The 21,884-nt window shown below is 43.1% G+C and overlaps 2 protein-coding genes across 2 annotated transcripts; one reads left to right on the top strand and one right to left on the bottom strand.

The window, feature by feature from the left end:
* Positions 1–62: 62 nt before the first annotated feature.
* Positions 63–7,525, top strand: ggt1a (gamma-glutamyltransferase 1a; the record flags this gene model as incomplete). Its single annotated transcript, XM_083913200.1, has 12 exons — positions 63–238; positions 349–485; positions 569–658; positions 1,028–1,220; positions 3,775–3,935; positions 4,082–4,231; positions 4,672–4,808; positions 4,967–5,154; positions 5,896–6,023; positions 6,670–6,782; positions 6,869–6,982; positions 7,379–7,525. Exons 1-12 carry the CDS (start codon positions 66–68, stop codon positions 7,523–7,525), a joined length of 1,731 nt encoding a protein of 576 aa, XP_083769326.1. The 5' UTR covers positions 63–65.
* Positions 7,526–9,821: 2,296 nt separating this feature from the next.
* On the bottom strand, positions 9,822–21,510 carry anapc5 (anaphase promoting complex subunit 5). The gene is made up of 17 exons (XM_083911675.1): positions 21,025–21,510; positions 20,853–20,932; positions 19,007–19,116; positions 18,667–18,910; positions 18,354–18,420; positions 18,163–18,264; positions 16,693–16,883; positions 16,500–16,581; positions 16,272–16,364; positions 14,079–14,260; positions 13,663–13,798; positions 13,437–13,511; positions 12,043–12,164; positions 11,837–11,944; positions 11,492–11,639; positions 11,211–11,373; positions 9,822–11,106 (listed from the first exon to the last, which is right to left on the bottom strand). The coding sequence occupies exons 1-17, from the start codon at positions 21,220–21,222 to the stop codon at positions 10,886–10,888; spliced, it is 2,322 nt and encodes a 773-aa protein (XP_083767801.1). The 5' UTR covers positions 21,223–21,510; the 3' UTR covers positions 9,822–10,885.
* Positions 21,511–21,884: the final 374 nt, after the last annotated feature.

The raw sequence follows: 21,884 nt of genomic DNA, 5'->3' as shown, positions 1-21,884 counted from the left end.
AGAAGACACCTGTTTTTGAGATGAAGGATTCTGTCTGAGGTTTGTTAATTGTCCTGGGCAGGAAAATGGTTGGGAAGTCCCTGATTGCTGGTCTGGTGGTCCTTCTGGTGGCTGCAGTGAGCCTGTTCCTGGGGGTGTTCATGGGCTTGGGGAAGAAAAACACGCCTCCCCCCTCGGACCACTTCTACTCAAAGGCTGCTGTGGCTGCTGATGCTGGAAAGTGTTCAGAAGTGGGGAGGTAAGAAGACTCTGACGCTCTCAGACTTTCGTTTTCCAGAGAAATATTGTCTGTTTCTTCATGTGCATATGCGAGGCCAGCTTCTACTAAGTGTCTCCTTCTGTTTTAAGGGATATTTTGAAGAAAAACGGTTCTGCCGTGGATGCTTCTATCGCTGCCCTGCTATGTGTCGGCCTTTTGAACGCTCACAGCATGGGCATCGGAGGAGGGCTCTTCTTTGTCATCTATGACGCTTCCACAGGCGAGTGTGCATCATTAGTTACACTTTCTCACAAAAGTTAACTGAGAAAAAACACAATGTGCAATCTACCCTCACTTTCTGCTCAACAGGGAAGGTGGAAACCATCGATGCGAGGGAGACGGCGCCCATGAACGCCACCGAAGACATGTTTGGCAACAACACCAAGCTTTCTCGCACAGGTACTCGCCTCGAGCTTCTGGAGTATTTCTCAGGCAGAGGAGGAAAAGATTCACTCAGTGCAGAGCTTACTGTTGTGTTATGATACATTGTTGTAGCTCCTGTAGCTGTACTTTAATGTTGTATTAGAGCCAGAGGTGGATTTAGAGAGGATAAATATTCTAGTCTCAAATCTATCCACTCAGCACCTCTCAAATGTTCCATCATCCTTAAAATCCCTTCCCTTGCACCTGCTGCTGGTTATGTAAGAATAAAATACCAAATCTGTCTCACAGTGCTTTCTTATAATGCTGCTCCTCCAACTAGACAGTGGACAGAAAGACAGAGCTTGTGAAATTCTAAACCGTGGTATTTCTGTTTCTGCACGACAGGTGGATTGTCCATAGCCATTCCTGGGGAGATCCGTGGTTACGAGATGGCCCATAAGAGGCATGGCAGGCTGCCATGGAAGGACCTGTTTGAGCCCAGCATCGCCTTGGCTCGAGATGGCTTTCCCATAGGAAAAGCTTTGGCTCATGCCATCTTCAAGAGCAGAGATTCGATTCAAAGAGACGCCAACATGTGGTGAGGGTTAAAATACCAGTTAAGGTTGGCTACAGTGTCTTCACTAACTCTGATTTTGTGGCTTGTATAAAGTACAGAAATGTGTTCAAATATTTATGATGACAACTCCAGAAATTGTTTGGCTTTGGTTGAATAACCCAAGATATGACCCCACAGGCATGAGATGATAAACTTAGCTTAGCATAGCACGACCACATATCTCCGCATATGGTCTGACTACACCGGCTTATCATTCAGGGATAGGGGAAAAATGCTCTGGCTTGTTTGTATTTCTTAAAACCAATCACAATCGTCTGCTAAGCCCGATAGCGGAGATAGCAGAAGGAGAAGAGAGACTGAAAACTGAAAAATGTTGTTGAAAAAATTAGATATGATGGATGATGCAACATGTTTAAAACATTTGGGACAGTGGCAACAAAAGACTGGAAAAGTCTTTTGAAATGCTAATAGAAAGAAACACCTGGTGGATCATCTCACAGTTAATTAGGTTACCTGGCAACAGGTTAGCAACATGATTGGGTATAAAAACAGCATCCAGAGAGGCGGAGACTTTCTGAAGTAACGATGGGGAGGGGTCACCACAACAGTTTAAGAATAATGTTTCTCAAGGGGAAATAGCAAAGGATTTGGGGATTTCATTACCTACAGTCCATACTATCATTAAACAATTCAGAGTATCTGAAGAAATCTCTGTACACAAGGGACAAGGCTGAAAACCTGATCTTCATTAAAACAGACACGATTCTGTAGTTGACATCAGTGCATGGAAAAAAAAACATCTTCTGTGATCACAGTTCATCACTGCATCCACAAATGACAGTTGATCCTCTACCATGCAAAGAGTAAAACCGTGAATAAACCATATCCTGAAACACCACAGCCTTCTCTGGGCCCCAGCTCATTTATGTTGGACTGAGGCAAAATGGAAAACTGTCCTGTGGTCTGACGAGTCAAAATTGGATTTAAAAAAAAGAAAAGAATCATGGACGCTGCTTCCTCTGGGCTAAAGTGGAAAGGAACCATCCAGCTTGTTATCAGCGCACAGTTCAAAAGTCAGCATCTGTGATGGTATGGGGGTGCATTAGTGCACATGGCATGGGTAACCTGCGCATGAGGGCATCATTAATGATGAACCATATACACAGGGTTTGGAAAAACACATGCTGCCAAGTAGACTTTTTCAGGGAAGGCCTTATTTATTGCAACAAGTCAATGCCAACCTACATTCTGCACGTATTACAACAGCATCGCTCTGTAGTAAAAGAGTCCTGGTGCTGAACTGGCCTCTCTGCAGTGCAGACTCAACAAAGGAGACTCTGAACTGTTGAGCAGCTAAAACCTACATCACGCATGAATGGGAAACCATTCTTCTTTCAAAATGACAGCAATCTGTCTTCTCAGTTCCCAAACAGAGTGTTGTTAACAGAAGAGGCGATGTAACAGAGTGGTAAACATGACCCAGCTTCAACTTTTTTTGTGAATGAGGATATCATTACATTTTTCGGTTTCAACATTTGAAATGTTGTCTTAATGCAATTTTCAATCACATATGTGGTTTCATCTCATCTCATCTCATCTTCAACCGCTTATCCGGGGATAGGTAAGCTCTAGTAGGGGACGCCACACTTCCCTCTCCTGGGCCACATTAACCAGCTCTAACTGGGGGATCCCGAGGCGTTCCCAGGCCAGTGTGTAGATATAATCTCTCCACCTGGTCCTGGGTCTTCCCCAAGGCCTCCTCCCAGCTGGACGTGCCTGGAAGACCTCCCTAGGGAGGCGCCCAGGGGGCATCCTTACTAGATGATCCTGAACCACCTCAACTGGCTCCTTTCAACGCAAAGGAGCAGCGGCTCTACTCAGAGTTCCTCACGGATGCTGAACTTCTCCCCCTGTCTCTAAGGGAGACTCCAGCCACCCTCCTGAGAAAACCCATTTCGGCCGCTTGTACCCGCAACCTCGTTCTTTCGGTCATGACTATGGGGTTTCAATGATTTGCAAATCATCACATTATGTTTTTAGTTATATTTTACACAGCACCCCAATTTTTTTGGGAAATGGGGTTTTAGTTGGACGCCTTTCTTTACCATTACTGTGCTAGCTAACCATTTTCTCCATTCCCAGTCTGTATGCCAAGCTAGGCTAAAGCTCTTCTCGCTATAGCTCCCATGGATGTATTACAAGAAGTGGATACTGGATTTCTAGATGGCGGCCGTTCATTTAAATGAAAATTGCTCTCAGTGCTGCAGAGGATGTGGCCACTGCAACAAATGAGCAGCAAGATTGAGTGGAGATCCCACATCCATGTCTCTTAATACACCCATGGTAGCTTCTCCTTTAGTTAACCACCATGTATCAATGTTCACATTCAACTCCCGCACTCAGATCACTCAGAGGTGCATTGCTGTCGGCCGCAGTAGCTTTTTGACACTACCACTGTGTCAGTTTGGAGGCCGCCAAAACAAGAAATGTTTAAGTTACATTAGTAGTGGCTCTATTGAGAAAGACAAGTCTTATATTTAACTGTTTGTCTACTTTTTCTTTTATCATCTTCCAGTGAGGTGTTTTGTGATTCTCAAAAAAACATACTGAAGGAAAACGATATTATTAGATTTCCAAGGCTGGCCGACACGTACCAAAGAATAGCAGAAGAAGGGCCGGATGTCTTTTATAACGGGTCAATGGCACGGAGCATCGTGGAGGACATCCAGGCGGCAGGTCCTATGTTGTTTTCTTCTTCATTGTTCTCTTTAGAGATAGTGAATACACTACACACACAGACTTTATGGAAATACCTGTCAACCATTCATTTGAGCATTATTCCTCCTTTTAAATTCACTCTGACACTTCTGTGCTCCTTCCAGGCGGCATCATCACCCAGGATGATTTGTTGGAGTACCAACCTGTGCTGAATGAGAACCCTCTGAAGCTAAACGTCGGGGAATACACCATGCATGTCCCCGACGCCCCCTCCAGTGGCCCTGTGCTGGCACTCATACTCAACATAGTGGATGGTGAGCAGCCTGGCCAAGTGCATGCGCAGCCATGTAGAAGAAAGGATGTCAGGTTTCCCCAGGTCGTCCCTGGAAGGTTTCTCTGCCTGTTTTGGAAGCAGGAGCCGAGCTGCGACTCAGTCGTGCCCGCTAAATTTAATTCACCATCAACAACCCATCTGTTCAGGCCCAGAATCTTTAGTCATGCTTTAAATAAAAAAGTGGCATCATTAATTTCAAATGAGGGATTACATTTAATGTGTGCATCAATTAATCTGAAGGAAGATTTTCCTACATTCATGCTGCTGATTGGGTTTGTGTTGTTTGAATTTAGAGCTGACAGTTTAATGAACTGCTGCCGACTGAAATGGCTTTTTAGCCCGGTGATGGAGAAGACTCATTACACGAGAATGGGAGTCTTCATGTACGGCAGACATGTTTTTCCTGTGGATATTTTGCAGGGTACAACTTCACAGACACAAGTGTGTCAACAGCAGAGAAAAAGACTCTGACATACCATCGAATCGTAGAGGCTTTTCGTTTCGCTTATGCCAAGAGGAGCAGACTCGGGGACCCACGTTATCTCAATATTACTGATGTAAGCTTCATGTTCTTCTTCTTCTGTTTTTTACCTTTATTTTTGAGCTTTCTAGCTTCATTGGTCTCAGTATGACCACAGTAGTCTTCTCTGTATTGTTTACCATTCATGATTTTCATAACAAACTGTCAGGAAGTGACTTGTTTGGCTCTCCTCAGCTCCTCCTAAACATGACCTCAGACTACTTTGCTGATGGCATAAGGAGTAAAATAACAGACGACACCACCCACCCAGACAGCTACTACGAGCCAGAATATTTTGTCCCAGACAACCACGGGACGGCTCACCTGTCGGTCATAGCTGAGGATGGAAGCGCTGTGGCGGCCACCAGCACCATCAATCTATAGTAAGAACTAAAGCTTTCATAAAAGTTGAACAAAAATTGTCTTTCCGTCAACGTTATATTAGGCGACACAGATGGAGATAGGGCCACGGCTGATACAAGTGCATACCTGCGCATTAACCTATGTTATGGGTAAGTCAATACCCCTGCCAGTACCATACTACCAATACTAGGCTAGTTATAGCCTGGTGTATAACTGTAAGCTTTACAATGTTGTGAGGAGAACGGCGTTAGCTAACGTGAGCTAAGTCACTCACCAGGACAACTGCCCAGTTCTCCTCACACCATATGTCAATTTCTCTCCTATGGCCGTTATTTCTCCTGATTCTGGCCTGCTCCTGGTGTCTTGGACGCCTGTCCGGCTCAAAAGTATATGGCTGTGAACCATTGTACGCATAAGAGGACACAATTTCAGTCTCCTCTGCATCAAAACTAGTATTGTTATACATGCTAATAATTGTTTGACTCCCTTCTCCTACGTCACATCCGATTGGTACTTTTTTTGATGCGGAAGTAAGATTTCTCAACAAAAATGACTCCAGATATCGTTTTTATGTCTATTTATGAATAATTTGTTTGAATTATAGTTTCTACATCATTTTCCTACACATTGATTACCAGTGGTCTCTAACCTGCAAGTTGCTCTTTAAGAAAAGAACATTTCCTGAGGCAGACAGATCACTGCTGATTGTTATCCATGACTTTGTATCAATAACTCATTAAAAAGCTGTTTTATTTCCCCAGCTTTGGTTCCAAAGTCATGTCTCGATCGACTGGAATCATTTTCAATGACGAAATGGACGACTTCAGCTCTCCGCACATGACCAACGGGTTTGGAATCCCTCCTTCACCAAACAATTTCATTCAACCAGGTGTGGCTGGACGCAGTTATCACACTTGTATTACTCCAACCTCCAGTTTAGGTCATGACCTTTGTCCACGTCTGTGTTGATGGAAAGCAGTGTTTTTCTAAATGAAGCCCCTTTTTTTCACAGTCACATAGAGGTTGTCCCTTCCTCTAGTGAGGATGACACAGATGTCATGGTTTCACCAGCCTTTTACTTGTTCCTGCATTTGTCAATGCCAGAACCTCTGATAGCCTTAGCTCACTAACAGCATCCTCCGTTTTAAAGCACTACGCTCATTTTCAACCTCCCCCAGTGGCTCACTGCTGTTCTTTGTCTACAGTCATTTTAAATACTAATGTGGCATTAATGTTACAAATGCTGCATGTGGACCATTAAACCACACGGTAAAAAGTAAAGATTTATCCATTCAAGCGATATTATGATGATTTTAATCCGGGTCTGTGTCGTGGCAATGTGGGCAGTGTGATGAACAGTGTTTGGCTTCTCTCTGTCGTGGAAGTCCCGCGGAACAATGATCTGTTCTGCCTCAGAGAGAAGCCAAACACTGTTCATCTGAACACACTGCCCACATTACCATGACACAGAACTGGATTAAAATAGGTAGTTTCCCTTTAAGCAGTTGTAGCCACATTATGTTTATGTGTTGCAGGCAAAAGGCCGCTGTCTTCCATGTGTCCTACTATCATCTTTGACAAAGAGAACAAAGTGAAAATGGTTGTAGGAGCATCCGGGGGCACCAAAATCACCACAGCCACTGCCTTAGTAAGTCTGATTCATCCACACCCATCGTCTCCATCATGCACACACACTTGCACACACTAAGTCACTTATTCTTCTTGCTAAAACAGGTCATCCTGAACTCCTTATTCTTCAACTACGACCTAAAGAAAGCTGTGACAGAGCCACGAGTTCACAATCAGCTCAACCCAAATATGACAGTAGTGGAGCAGGGCTTTGAAAAGGTGGGTCACACGTTGAGACGTATGACGCAAAACAACATCTGGAATATATGATATGGCTAACCATTGATATGATATGATTAAACAGGTACTGCATACTCATTTGACTACAAACTTACAGTAATTTACAAATTATACTATGCGTTTTTTTGACTGATGTGCTACCCTGGGGGGGGGGGGGGGGGGGCATTGATTTCATTATGAAAATCAACTTGCACAAGACTTGACACTTAAGCTTATCTGTTGTTTAAAGTCACACTCCAGGCACATGCTATGATTAATATTTTCAACATGCAAGTTGATTTTCATAGTGTACTCTTTATTATGGGCCGATAACACCATAAACTCCTGCAAACAACTCCATGTGTTTTTGTGTGTGCGATGATAATACCATGGCAGAGTGTTCTGGAGGGTCTGGTCCAGAAGAACCATGTAACACAGCTGCTGCCGACTCCAGACTCCGTGGTCCAGGCGGTGGTGCGGCAGGGAGAGCTTCTCTGTGCCGAATCCGACCCCAGGAAAGGAGGCTATCCAGCAGGATACTGACGGTGCATTCAGGACCTTCTGTGCTCCTCTCAGTCTGGACAGTCGCCTCAAAGACACTCTGACGGATCCACAATACAAAGGTGCCTTCATTGAAGACTCAAGCAGTGTTTTAACTATGCAGACACGTCAAACACTTGAGTTTACTCAAACATGGAAAACGACTCCATTCCAAAACCTCTTTTACTCAAACTCAATTAATCAGCATTACTTTTCTTGTTTTGGGCATCATTTTTGAGTTTTGAAGTAAAATAAGAGGTTGCACCTAGTTCGACTCCTGTATCATCTCTACTGGGTACTGGTGATGTTTTGGGGAAGCCCAAAACACCATCTGCTTTGTATACTAAGCCTATTTTATATATGACACAGTAGCCAACTCTCTTAAAACAACCAAGTATCAATACATTAGAGGAGAAATAAAGGTTCTTAGGTTTCATTACTGTGTATTTTAGGTAAGAATCTGAGTGGTTGTAGGTTGTCGATGTAGTACTTTCACTTATTTTATTGTCTAGGAAGTAAAAAGCTATTGTGAATAAGTGGGACGGGGAGGGGGATGGGAGGAGTGTTATTCTGTCACATTGGTGAAATATCGTCAATTAAAAACTAGACCTATACCAGTTCATATTAAGGACACCTCAGGTTGTTTCTCCTGGTGTAAGTTGATCCTGAAGCGAACATTATTTAGAGGAAACTGAACGTGATGTTTTCTACCGTGACTCTATAGTGAAGCTATTACTTTTGAATTGTAAATGTTTAATATCGAGTAGAGGTCAAGTGAACGTATCGTGTATTCTGAAAAATACATTTGCAGATATATTTTTCTAAACATGCATTGTTCTTATGCCATGTTTGTTGCCATGCTTGTTATTAAACATTTTGAACAAAGATGTTATATTTTACCACACGGACCCTCTGGGTATTTCTGTGAGTTTCTCTGAGTATTAGGCCTGAAGCCACCATATATATATATATATATTTTTTTTTTAGTTTGTGGAGTCAGGTTTAGTCCTTCAGCGTTTATACGGAGCCTGATCTATTGTGATTAATACAAGGGCACATCCCCGCCTCATGATATGGATCCGCTCCAAAATGAAGTATGTAATGTGATTATTTGGCCCATGCAACACCCTTCTGTCAAATTTCACGAGTATAGGGCCGGTAGTTTTTCCATAATCCTGCTGACACACAGACAAACAAACAAACCGAACGAAAAACATAACCTCCTCTGTGGAGGTAATGGAAAAAATTATTTTTAGGACCAAGGTTCAATTACAGACAAAAGGAGGTTAACAAAACGTGTGCAAGACCCCCGGAGAGACTGACCCTGTTTTACTTTTACTATCTAGTGAGCCTCAATCAGTATTGAGTAAATATCTCCACTCGTGTGTGTGTGTGTGTGTGTGTGTGTGTGTGTGTGTGTGTGTGTGTGTGTGCTCTTCGAGAAAATGAAAAACCAAACACCAGCTGCCTTTAGGTAAAACTTAAATCTCAAAAATATCAGATTTTTTTGTCATTCATAACTTTACCAAGCTGAAAAAGTTATTTGTAGCTGTTTCTTTCATCTCTTTAGACTTTAAAGTGTTGTAATATCTCACAGATGGTAGAAAATACTTACTGCTCAAGTGCATTAAACGCACTTTGTAACAAGCAGCATCAAATTCAAACAGAAAGCTGTCTGCCGTAAACAGTTCTGTGAAACCTGATGGATAACAATTAGTGCTTTGAACCCTACTTCAGGAATACCCGCAACGTACAGACTCTTTTGGTAAAGGCATAAACTGAGCGCTATACACTTTGCACTACATACACACTCCCTGTGAAGTCGACCACATACTCTACACGCTGTTAGTTGCAATCAAGACAAACATGTAAATACAGGTACCATATGGCTCTGTGCCTACAGCCATCTCACAACAAGCTAGAGTGAAAAGCCCTCACTCATCGAGGTGAATCGCATGACTCTGACTCGTGATATTTACACAGAAAACAGGCCGGCTTCTACGACGCTCCACTGTAATATATCTGTTTATGCAGTAAATGACATGAAGCCAAACATGGCACTTTAACTCAGTCAACAGAAACTTTCAGGGGGTCTACACAGATGGTAAACGAGACAGAGAAATTCCCTGTCAACAGGTCCAGAGGACTCAAATCAGACACCCTACCTCAGAGATGCTTGCGCAGAAGGGTATGGACAACTTAAAACTATGGTTAACCTCTAGTACAGAGATGTTCCTGCAGCAGACATGTTACCCACAAGTATTCCTATACTTGTCTCAGATGAACTGAAAACAAAATAAAATAAAACAAGTCGGTTATTTTCTTGAAAGAAGTGCAGCGTGTAATGGATTACAGACCCTTCAGGACATCTAAATGTAACAATATCAGGCAAAAATCGTTCTCAGACAAAGTACCTGGTGTTATATCTTGGCAGGTCTAGTATATTATAAATGTGATCACGATTTCTTCCTCTGGACTCCAGCTTTATCTGTATTCTTCTGCTGAAATATGGATCCTCCAGGCCACTGAAACACATTCATCTTGTAGCTAACTGCGATATTAGCCTCATTTATCAAAAAGCGATGGTTAGATCAGCGCGGCCGTGACAGCCCCCCGATAAAGCTTTGTCATTCCTACCATGCCGTCATAAGGCATGTTATTCCTGTCTGACAAACCTGGACTGTTTCTGTTGTTAAAGCATTAAAAAACGTATTTATTTTATTTTTAAAATTAAAATTATTAAAAGTTTATTATCAAGCAACCATTTGGGCTGGGAACCGTAGGGTCGCCGGTTCGAGTCTCTGCGTGGGACGCGACAGGAGTGTGGACTGGTGGCTTGAGATATGCCAGTTCACCTCCTGGGCACTGCCGAGGTGCTGTTGAGCAAGGCAACGAACGCCCAACTGCTCGGGGCGCCGACCCATTGGCAGCCCCCTCGCTCTGACATCTCTCCATTAATTGCATGTATATAGGTCCTGTTTGTGCATGTGCGTGTATTTCGGGCTTGTGTGTGTGTAACCTGAATGATAACAGAGTGAAAAAAAGTTCCCCTTGCGGGATTAATAAAGTAATAATTCTTCTAATTCTTAATCTTCTTGACCACGAGTGAAGCAACAACCGATCTACTGATCTCTGCCAGTAGATCAGCCTGTTGTTTATGATGATGACTGACACTGTCCTCTGTAATCATCCAGGCATTGCGTGCAAAGAGTTCCAAAATTGCCCAACTGTTTACAAATCAAATGCTTTAATACTGACAGAGCAGGACAGCTCTTCATCGCCATCTAGTGGTGAGCAGCAGTGACTCAACTCAGCTATTAGAGGAGTTGTTGTGTCCTTTTTTCAGCGTTAGAGAGGCAGCAGTTACAGTCGCATAGAGACCGGTGGTGCTGGTGATTGCAGCTCCTGGTCCAGCAGCCGGAAGAGCATGGCACTTTTGTTGCACTGTGAGGTTTGTCCCAGAGAACGGTGGAGCTGAGCCTGCAGGTAGTGGACGTCCCGCAGCCGCTCCTTACAGGTCAGCTTAGAGAAATAGGCTGCTGCCTCATTTAGCGTGTCGAGAGCCAAAACCGCCAAATGTAAATCTGCACAGAGAGAGAACAATCAGCAGTGTGTAGTATAGAGGCTATGCAGCATGACAACACTATGAGATAGGGATCGGTGTTCGGCATGCGGCCAAGGCTGTTACCTGCTTGCCCTTGTCCGTTTGGCCTGAACCCAGCTGCAGCCATCTGACAGCGGGCAGTAAGCAGCAGCGCTCGGCCCTTATCCATGACCGATCCGTGGGCCAGAACAGGCTCGATGGCTTCATGCAGAACACTCAGAGCGTGCTCAGGAACCCCCAACATCAACTGCAGACAGGAGGGAAAACAAAGACAATTATTTTGCATATACACCGACCATGCTGATTTGCATTAGTGGGAGCTGTGACAGTGTTTGAGTGAAGTCTGTTTTCCTGCTGTGGCTGACCTGAGTGAAGGCCAGGTGAAGGATGGTCTCTGATGCCAGGGACTGTAGGTGGTGCTGTCTAGCCAGAGCCAAGGCCTGCAGGAGGAGAGGAAGAGCTGTGGAGAAGCCAGACGACTCCCAGTGGAGCTCAGTGGTGGAAAGCATAACTCTGTATGAAACATAAACAGGCAGTGATATGGACGATAAAAAATGTGGCTCAGTCCGAAGCCAGGAATGACTTGCATTAAATATTTATGGTAGCGCTAAAATAGGTGAGTCGATAAAAAAACAGAAGGTAAAAGTTTGGGTGACTTCATTCTCCTCTACACTCAAGGAAAAACATGTTATCATGAAGTGTCCATCTACCTGATGACCACCTCTGTACATTTAGTCTTCTCACAGTGCACTTGCAGCCGCTGTAAGACGCTGTACGCTTCAGTGCTCCGGTTGAGAGCCTTCAGAACTTGAGCTTTCCTGTCGGCAAACACAAAGTTACAGCTCATGCACAAATGACACATGAATGAGACAGCCACTGTGGAGAACAGAACTGAAGATTAGTGCCTTGGCTTTACCTGTAGAGACCCTCTGTTTTGTTCAAGGCAGAGATGGCTGTGACAAGTGGCTCTGCCAAATGGTATTTCCCTTCGTTCATGTGTTTCTCAAACTGGATTTTCAGATCACACAGCATCCAGAGCTGAATTGGAGATCACCAAAAAAAAAGAACAGTCAGCATTATTTCACACATTTCCTATCATGGATTAAACATCATATCAAGCATCACAAAATAAATTAATCAAGTGTTCCCCTCTGTGCTAAAAAGGCGAGGACTACAACTTTGGTCAAAATTGACTAAAGACTGGAATGAAAACAGCAGAAACTACTAAACAGAAGAAACAAGCTTCACTGCAGTAACTGCTCCCTGGGTTGGTAATTTCGAAGGTCGTTGCACATACTGCACCATCTGCCGCAGAGAGAGAGCCAACTATCGGCTAAAGCGAGAGGGCTGTGTCTAGTGAAAGCTAGAATGCAAAGTAAAATCTACTTCAATAAACTGACTCTCTTTAAACTTTAGTTTATTATCCTAAAGAACTAAGCGAGGTAGCAGCTGAATCCAATCGTAATAGAAAAAACCTAGCTAGACTCCGACTAACTACGCTAGCTAAGCAGAGTAGCAGCAACTGTCATCTGAGCTTTTGACGAGAGTGCAATGAAGATGATTTAGTGTGGTTTAATCTCCTTTAAATCACATATTTATATATGCTAAATGTGTATGTGAACGTGTTCGGAAATTACAGGCTGTAATTTCTAAAAATTCCTCCAGGCTTTGGTCAAGTCTGCGCAAACTCCCAGGTGTTTGTATTTATTTGTTATCTTATTCAGATGAGCAGGAATGCTTCATGCTATGATCAATAACCCACCGTTGGATATTATGTCGCTGCTGTTGTTTAGAACAGTCTCGAGACATGTCAGTGATTGTGTCATAAATGTCTGCATTTAAAAGACTTGAGTTTACTTGTTGTTAATATTATTTTTTTTAACAGTGGAATTTTTTTAATGGGCTTGGGCCCAACAATTCTCCCCTGGTTGGGGCTCGGAGAGATGGAGATCAGCCTGAACTTTTGGGCCTGCCATAACTCTAATACCTATGTAATGTAAACCATGTAATGTAAATGAACTCATTATGGACAAAAAAGTTTAAATAACAGTTATTTTCTAGTAAATACGTCATTCCCCTGTGCATTCAGTGAACATCATCTAAAAGGCAGGAAGCTATGGTGATGATTGTTTTAGGGTTCATGAATGAGTCTTAAAAAAGCATTAAAAAGACCATTGCAACTTTTTTTTTTCTGTTACAGTTTACCGGACAGTTTTTAAAACTGTTGTCAACTTCACTCTTTCTGCAGTCACTGCTCTCTGCCCTTTGTAGGGCAGCACTGAATAATACATTGTGCTTGAGAGAACACACCTTGGCATGCTGTGAGTGAGGAGGAAACTGTTCTTTCAGGTGCTGGAGAATCTCTGAAACTGCACAGTACAGGCCCTGCAACAGAAGCGAACACACGTTAAAATCAGAGCTGGAAAGAAGACCTGATCCAAGTTTTTTGTCTTCCTGCAACGCTGGGTCAAATGACTAATGGCTACACAGCAGCGGGGCAGAAAGCAGACAGACGAGATCACATCAAATGTGTTACCTGCTCAGCGTGCAGCTCGGCCAGGTGGCACAGGGCCACGGCGAATGCCTCTGTGTTGTTCTGCTGGACTCCGAAGTTGACTGGCTCCAGACTGCTCATGTTGAGAAGCAGCTGGGCCTGCTGCAGAGTCATGGTGCTGCACGACAAACAGAAGCACATAGACCAGTTAGAGGAAAAGCGGTAGTACTACAGGCACTTCTGAGGCATGGATTTTTACAACTAAACTTGTGTTTTTTTATATTAATCCTCATGAGTGTGTCTTGTACATTAGATGCCTGAAATGTTAATCTATGCATCAGGAACATGAGATATTTCAACCGTGTTTTCAAGAGCTGATTCGTGCGTGCAGTCCACAGTCAGTAACAGTAAGCACCAGAGACAACTGTGTGTCGGGGTGGCGCGTTGAAGAGTCTGACCTCTTGCCATACATCCTCCATATGGACGTAGTCTGTGCCAGGCTGATCTCGATCAGCTCCGACAGGCTGTGCTTCCAGTGCAGGATGTCTGTGTCCTTCAGTGCGTCCATCAGTTTGTGGGCTGTTTTAGCCTGTGTCGCCCCCTGCTGGACCAAAGACTGAATTCCCAGAGATGCCAAGTACTAAAACAGAGAGGATTATCAATCAGTGTGGTGGATAACACGTGTCAGAGATAAAATATGGAAAGATCAGGTATAGCCAAGTACAATGATTGGTGAATGATGCGTTCTATGTTGTTTTTTATGTGTGTGCAGCAAGTCTTTGGATTCTATTTTAAGCATGCATCCCCGAATGCTGTTTGAATGGTTGTCTGTCTCTGTTCGTCTCCTCTATGTGCCATGCAATAGACTGGCGTCCTGTCCAGGGTGTACCCCGCCTCACGCCCGATGGCAGCTGGGATCGGCTCCAGCCCCCCACGACCCCGACAGGGACAAGTGGTTGAAGATGGATGAATGAATGAATGAATGAATGAATGATAAACAGTTCAGGAGACAACTATTGAATAAAAGCCAGAATATCTAAGGAGTGGTGCTAAATTGCAACTAACATGTTAATATAATGCCCCCGTGTAACAGCTGTACATACTGTATAATGACATGAAGAACACCTCTGTTACAGTAGTTCAGGATTGCTTTGGCTCAGGTTTCATAGTGTTCTTGCCTCTAAACAGAAAATATATAAAACACACAGCTACCCTCACATTAGGATAATGCTTATTACTAAGGTATAGTTCATGGATTAATATCAAAGGGAATTTAAGCATTTCTAATTATTTTAAATATTATCCAGGGGACATTTGCAACACACCTGATTACCAAAAAGTAAAAAGAAATGCAATGTATTTTAATTACTAACAACATGTTGAGATGTGTGGAATTCACTGTTGTAAAAAAACAAGCTCTAGACCATGGGTGTCAAAGTCAAGGCCCGCGAGCCAGATCGGTCCCGCGAATGAAATATCTTGGCCCCCGGGATGATATTTGATTAGTATTAGAACCGTCCCGCACGCCACAGCTGCCTGCTGGTGTTTTTCACGCGCCAAAACTACATTACCCACAATGCAACGGTAGCCTGCAAACTCAACCCTTTGCCATATGTGGGCCGCCTCGGCTTCTTTATTCATCAGCATTCAGGGCAGATGTCAACGTTCAGCACCCCCCCCCCCCCCCAATAATGGCTAAAGGGAAGGTGGACGATGAGAACATGGTGTTTTAAGCTCAGTGGGAGGCAGAGCACATGTTCACAGAGGTAACAGGCAAAGCTGTGTGTCTTTATCTTGATATTAAGGAACATATTTCATTTTTGAAGGACATTTTCTTTTTTGCTTTACCTGTTCGAAATGTTTTCCTTGAAATAACTAAAGTCACAAGAAAATATTGCTTTATTCATTTAATGTACAGGACATGTGTTTTCTCTTTGAAGGAAGTTTGTTTTTGTCTGTGAGCCTGTTGAAAAATGTTTTCACCTGAAATTAGTGACAGAGCCGTACAAAAATATTGGAATATTCATTTAATTATTAAATAAAATACGGTACACTGTGTTAGGTCTTGGTTCAATAGAATATCTGCAATAATTTTAATATGTTTTAATAAACATTGAACCTGTTTGGCCCTCGGCTTGTAGCTTGTTTTTTTTGGCCCTCTGATGTACTTGACTTTGACATTCCTGCTCTAGAGTCATTGTCTCATATTTGCAGAGATAAAGTATATTCAATAAATCCAATTAAGGTTCTGAAAAGTCTTTCTTACTCTAAATTATTTGAATACCTCTAACTGCAGATCTTTCTCATTCCCATTTGTTTATGTAAGAAAAGAAAGTCTCTGCAGAGTTGTTTTGATGAGAATGTGTTACTGTAAGTCAGAATTATTTAATATAGTCCGTATTCTTTTAAAAATGCAATTAATTCAGTGATAAAAAGTATTTACTGTTGTGATGCTCTGGTAAACTTATGATGCAATGTATTTGATAGAGATGTTTTAATTGATTTGCTATGTGAGGTTTGGAGGCCTTTGGAGCCTTTGGTGGTACGTGTTTTGCAAACTAAGACTGTTGTGAAAAGTGAGCCAAGGCAATTAAAAAGGATGATAATAATAAACAGCCACTTTAATATAGGCGTTCTTATTCAACACTCACTGGCAGGCAGAAATGGGCAGCCATTTTTACTGAATCCTCAGTTAACACAGTGCTGTCAGATCCCTTCATCTGTTCCAGTGTGTAGAGCCAACTCTGACGGGGGACACAAAGACAAATAAACTGAGGCACACAAGTTTTAAATCCAGACATTAGGAACCATCAATCATGGTACAATAGTGACGTGAAAAAAAGACAACAGAATATTAACAGTAGAAAAAAGTATTTTACCAGACAGTGTTGTAAGCACACATGATCATTTGACTCCTGGGCGATGCGGATAGCCTCCTGTAGAGCCAGATCAGCCTGCTGACTGAGGGAAAAAGAAAAGTGAGAACAGCTGTGAGCAACGTTTTATACAGATGCTCTTTTTACTGGAACTTGTTCATCTGCTCGGACACACTCCACTAGTTCTTGTACTCACTAGTGGCCGAAACGACAGTGCAGGCTTGCCAGGTTGAGAGCGGCGTAGCGGAGACTTCGGCCGTAGCCCTCATCCCCGTTGCTCTTTCCCTCGTTTCCAGACAAGATGAGCCGGTCAAAATAATGTAAGAGACTGTGGGCGGAGAGGAAGATGTCCTGCACTCTGATGCTGTTCAAGTAGTTAAGGTAATGCTGGGGAGAGAGAAAAGATCACAGAGCCGATGAAGAAGATATACCCCCTCAGGTGGACTTTGTAAATTTAAAGAGCTTTTCACTGCAGGTATTTTCCACCAGGGACTAGACACTTTTTGAGAAACTCACTTCGTTTCGACTGCAGGGACCAGGGTCTAAGGGCGCACTCACACTGTCCGTCCGTACCATGCCCTGTGCTTTAGGGTACTTGTCCCCCGTAGCTCTCCCCCTGTGGCCCAGGCCTGTTTCTATTCACACTGCCTGGGCCTCGGCGCGAATGCTTCTTGTTGCCTATATGTCATCACGCCGTAACACGTCACACGCATTGATTGACATCATCGTGATGCGTCGCTTTGTTTGTCTTTGGGCCACATAATGGGAAGAATTGGCTTTGTGTTTTTTTTGGACTCATTGTGATGCGTCACGACCCTGTTTAGTCGACGCTCCGCCCTTCTTTTTTCTATGTCCGAACAGGCATCATAAAATGACGTCAGAACCGCCGTAGGCCTCGTGCTAGTGCTCGTTCATGTGCAAACGTGCTTTACAAAAGCCCACCTCTCCCAAACGGGCCGTGGCCGGCAAGCGTACCGCGCGGTACGGTTGCACTCACACTGGTCAAGCGAACTAGACGGATGGACAGTGTGAGTGCGCCCTAAATTAAGTTCTAGGGACATTTGACCGCCCCAAAAGTCCCTAATTGGAGGAAAGTACTTTCTGAAAATATAGGAACTTTTGGGGCCGGGTTTGAAGGAATGGCTGCTGCTGATTAGTCAAACACAGTGCGGCTGCTTCAACTTGTGTATTGTTTCATTTATAAAACGATGGATGCTCTCTTGTATCGATTTAGGAAGAAGGGAAACATTTCTCTTTGTTTGATTAAAAGTAAAGTTAGGCTTTGCTGTCGGCATCCCAATTGATTAAATAAAATAGGGAGAGAAAAAGAGCACTAAACTGCAGGGCAGGCTACAGTGTAGTGGTGCTGTTAATGAGAGCGCCGGTGAATGATACGTTTTGGAGCACAATTAAATAACCATCAAACATTAATGTGGAGACAGACACTCTAAGTTCAATTTTCCTCCTCTGCATTTCATTAATTACATCCAACATGCAGCAGTAAATGTCATCGCAGTGAGACGAAACCAAATGTTGCCTTTTTTTTCAACGTTTCTTTTAGATGAAGCCGGCAGAAGGAACCAAACAGTTCTCATCATTGTTTCCCAGTGAGTTTAATTGGTCGAAAAGCAGCTATAGTAATAAAGTTTAAGTGGAAGGAGCTCACCGCCTCAGCAAAATCTGGATTAAACTTCAGCATGTTGTTGAGTTCTTCCTGCAGCGAAGCAGGCTTCAGAGCCTTGTTCTCATCGTTCTTCAGGAGATATGCCTTCAGGAGAAAGAGGTTTTCAGAAACTGCTGTGGTTTGAACAAGATGGCATGAACACAGTTCAGTTCGGCCTCGATTGAAACACTCACCTGTCTTGCAAGAAAATACTCTGCTTGTTTTTGTGACAGCGGACCTCTGCTTGGAGCATTGTCATTTCTAGAGAACCGGAAATGAGATTGGCTTATAACAATCGTCCTGGTCACATTAACATCATTACAAAAGTCTTTCCAATTACCAAGCTGCTGAGACTTTTGGCGTACACACAGTGAGTAGATTTCACAAAATAAAAATAAAACAATAATATTGATGTCAAAACGTTCAAGGTAAGGTTGAACCATTTGGGTTTGTCCCTCTAAAGTAACATATTTCACACCAAATCAAATGATTTTATCCATCACTAACCGAAGCTCTGACTCATGCAGCGGGGAGTCCAACTCCTCTCTGTCTATTCTGTCCCCTATAGTATCCTCAGTGCTGGTGAGGTCCATATCACAGTCGTCAGCGACCAGCACGGGCAAAGCCACCTGCCCGTCGGTAGGCTTGGCGTACTGACTGTGGTAGTAGTGCTGCAGTGACTTGTACAGCTTGTAGACCTGACTGAAAGAAAGCTTGTTGTATGCCAGAAGCATGTGTCTCATAAAAAGACCTAAAAAAAAGGTGAGACATTGCTTAATGAGTAAAACAGACATGTTAGGACTTCCAATCAGACTTTAAGAGCTGACAAATCATGCTGACTACTCACCCACAACACTGGTTTTATACGCCTCTGAATCAAAAGCAGTGAATGGAGTGGGGAGATTGGAAAAGAAGTGCTCCATGTCTTTCAGCTCTCCATCTGCCATTTCATGCAGCCTTTGAAAAAACAACAACAAATAGACATGTCAATAGTTTAACATTATTGTGATGTTGTGTTCGTCCTCGACGATGGGTAGAGATGCACTGATCCGGATATCGGCTCCTATATTGACTAATGAGCTGGATCGGATAGCGGATGAATGAGGCCGATCCTGCTCATTTCTTTTTAATTAATATCATACACAGCAATACAGTTACAGCAATCTAGTCACTTTAATTCTATGTTTGAAACACCTGTTAGGGTTTTAGATTACGTTTTAAAATATCTGTTTGCAGTGCACTTTACATGGAAGTGTTAGTTATTTCTTTTTGCTGCTAATTTACACTTTGTTATTTGTTAATAAATAATATAAAAGGTTGAATTTGGAGAATGAGCAAAACACCGCTATCTAGTGTCTCAACATCGTAGTTGCAACAACAGAAAATAATTCCAGCAGTCGGGTTGCCAGGTCGGTCAGATCCGGCCAAGTAGCCTACAGGAGTTTTAAGTCTCCGGCAAATCGCACCATAAAAGCAAGTATTAGAGGAGTTTGACTGACAGTTACCAGATCAAGGAGAAACAGCCTTTGGGCGTGCGTTTTAATGCCGTTGAACTCCTTTATCTCGGACTATCGAGTGAATGCTCGGCCTATATTGACTCTAGTTTTTGCCCCTCTCCAGTCACTCAGCTGCTGGGACAAATAAGCAGCTGCAGGATTGGCAAACTCGATTTCACCCAGTGCCAGCCTACAGTATCTGCACCAAACAACCGACAACCCTGGCAACCCGCAATGCCAGCCGCTAATGGCTGGTACAATGTAAACAGAACGTGAAAGAAAGGCATTGTCAAACCCGTGAAAATAAATTCAGACTAAATACATATTTTCATGGAAAAGCAATACTTTCATTCTGTACCCCTCAAAACTCCCCGTGGGTGTATTATTTAAAAAAAGTATGTAGCTTTTAGGGAAGAGTTTACATAGTCAACTTTTAAGTACATTTATATCTGTGTTAATTTGTTAGCCTTTTTTTTTATTAACAAGGTTAAATGTTTATGTCGAGCCTGAGCCTTCACTCACATGGCAAGGTTTACGGTTCATTCATTCAACAGTAGGTTCAGACCGGTATCGGCGGATACGCTCGGCTCAAGGTGCATCTCCAGACAAAAGTAGGGATCGACCGATATGGATTTGTAACCATTTTTTTTCCATCAGCCTTAGCCGATGACTGACACGGACTGACGATTTTCTTGAGCCGATACTACTTTAGCTCCCTCAGTTTACAGTGATGACACAATGATGATAACAAATGTCTCAATTTAAAAAAAGGACCATTTATTGAACCTAAAAAAGGACTCCCCAGCCATCCAGAGCTGCCTGTGGACGCCTGTCTGTAAATAATGCCGGGGAACACAGGGGCCTGCATTGGCCGATACCGATGTATCGGTCTATCACTATGGGAGTCAAACTGATCCAGCGGAGGGCCGCTGTGGCTGCAGGTTTTCATTCCAACCAAGTAAAACACACCTAAGTAAGTCGAGTCAGGTGTGTTCTTGCTTGGTTGGACTAAAAACCTGCAGCCAAAGCGGCTCTTTACTGGATTAGTTTGACACATGTGCAGGCTATGTTGCAACTATATTGTACAATTTCATCAACTTAGGAGACTGTGAAAGCACCAGAAATCTAGTAGAAGTAACCACCATAGCAATGTAGTAGCATGCTACTGAGTAATGAATTAAAGTTACAGCAGCATACCTGAGCTTGACTGCATAAGCGGTCTGAGGGCAACACTCCTCCACAGTCTTCAGGAACTGGCCCAGAGTCAGGTCTGGACCCTGACAGCCCCACATGAAACAAAAGGTACATCTATGAAACACCCTCCACACCTCAGCTGTACTCCAGATAACTGCATTAGTGAAAAACCAACCTGCTGCAGGGGTAGGATGAGTTTGTTCAGTCTTCGTCTCTCTGGCAGAGCGATTTTGGACGCAGTCATGTCGTACAGCAGCGCCAGCACGGAGATCTTATACGGGGTCACCCAGTCTTTGATCCCGAACACGTTAGCATGGACCACCCCGTTGGTCATCATAGGGTTGAAATACAAACTCTCATGCACACTCGCCATGTTGACAGCTTGTGTTACGCTACGGCTACAAATAACCTGACTTTGTGTCTCGCTGGGTTAACATGTAGAGAAAGAACAACAGCAGCTACGTTAGCTAACGCCCGTTAGCTGTTTACCAAATGTGTTACCGCCAGTTTAAAGTCCCTAAAGACGACATAATACAGCAACGGTTAGTCTCGGTTAATTTACGGATAAGGTATTTTACTGACTGTGAATGCTCACTCCGGTCTTGTCAGGTCATTTGGTTTCTTTTAAACATGTTGTCAGAAGTTACATCTTCGCTTTCAAACCGCCCTCCTTCAGTCGCCTGAAAAATACGTCATCAAGAGACCGTATGTTTTTTTTTCTCATTAAACTTTGTGTGTACGTTTCAAACAAAGCTGGGGAACAACAACAATAACAAAATAATAACAAACGGGTTGAAGGGACGATTTGTTTTGCCTTTAAAAGTCGATACTACGGGACACACACTATTCTTTTAAGTCACAATAAACTTTTAATTTGAAGGTCTTGACCGGAAACGGTTATATTCTATTTTATTTTATATATTTAAATATTCAATTCATACAGGAAGTGTCAAACACTAACAACGCATGAGAGCTTTTTCACACAAAAAAACAATGAATAGAAAAAATAAATACAGCAGGAATCTCATATAAAAT

The sequence above is a fragment of the Echiichthys vipera genome (genome assembly GCF_963691815.1).
Source record: "Echiichthys vipera genome assembly, chromosome: 4".
Taxonomy (NCBI): Eukaryota; Metazoa; Chordata; class Actinopteri; order Perciformes; family Trachinidae; genus Echiichthys; species Echiichthys vipera.
Note: the sequence above shows the minus strand (reverse complement) of the source record. Positions and strands in the feature narration are given on the sequence as shown.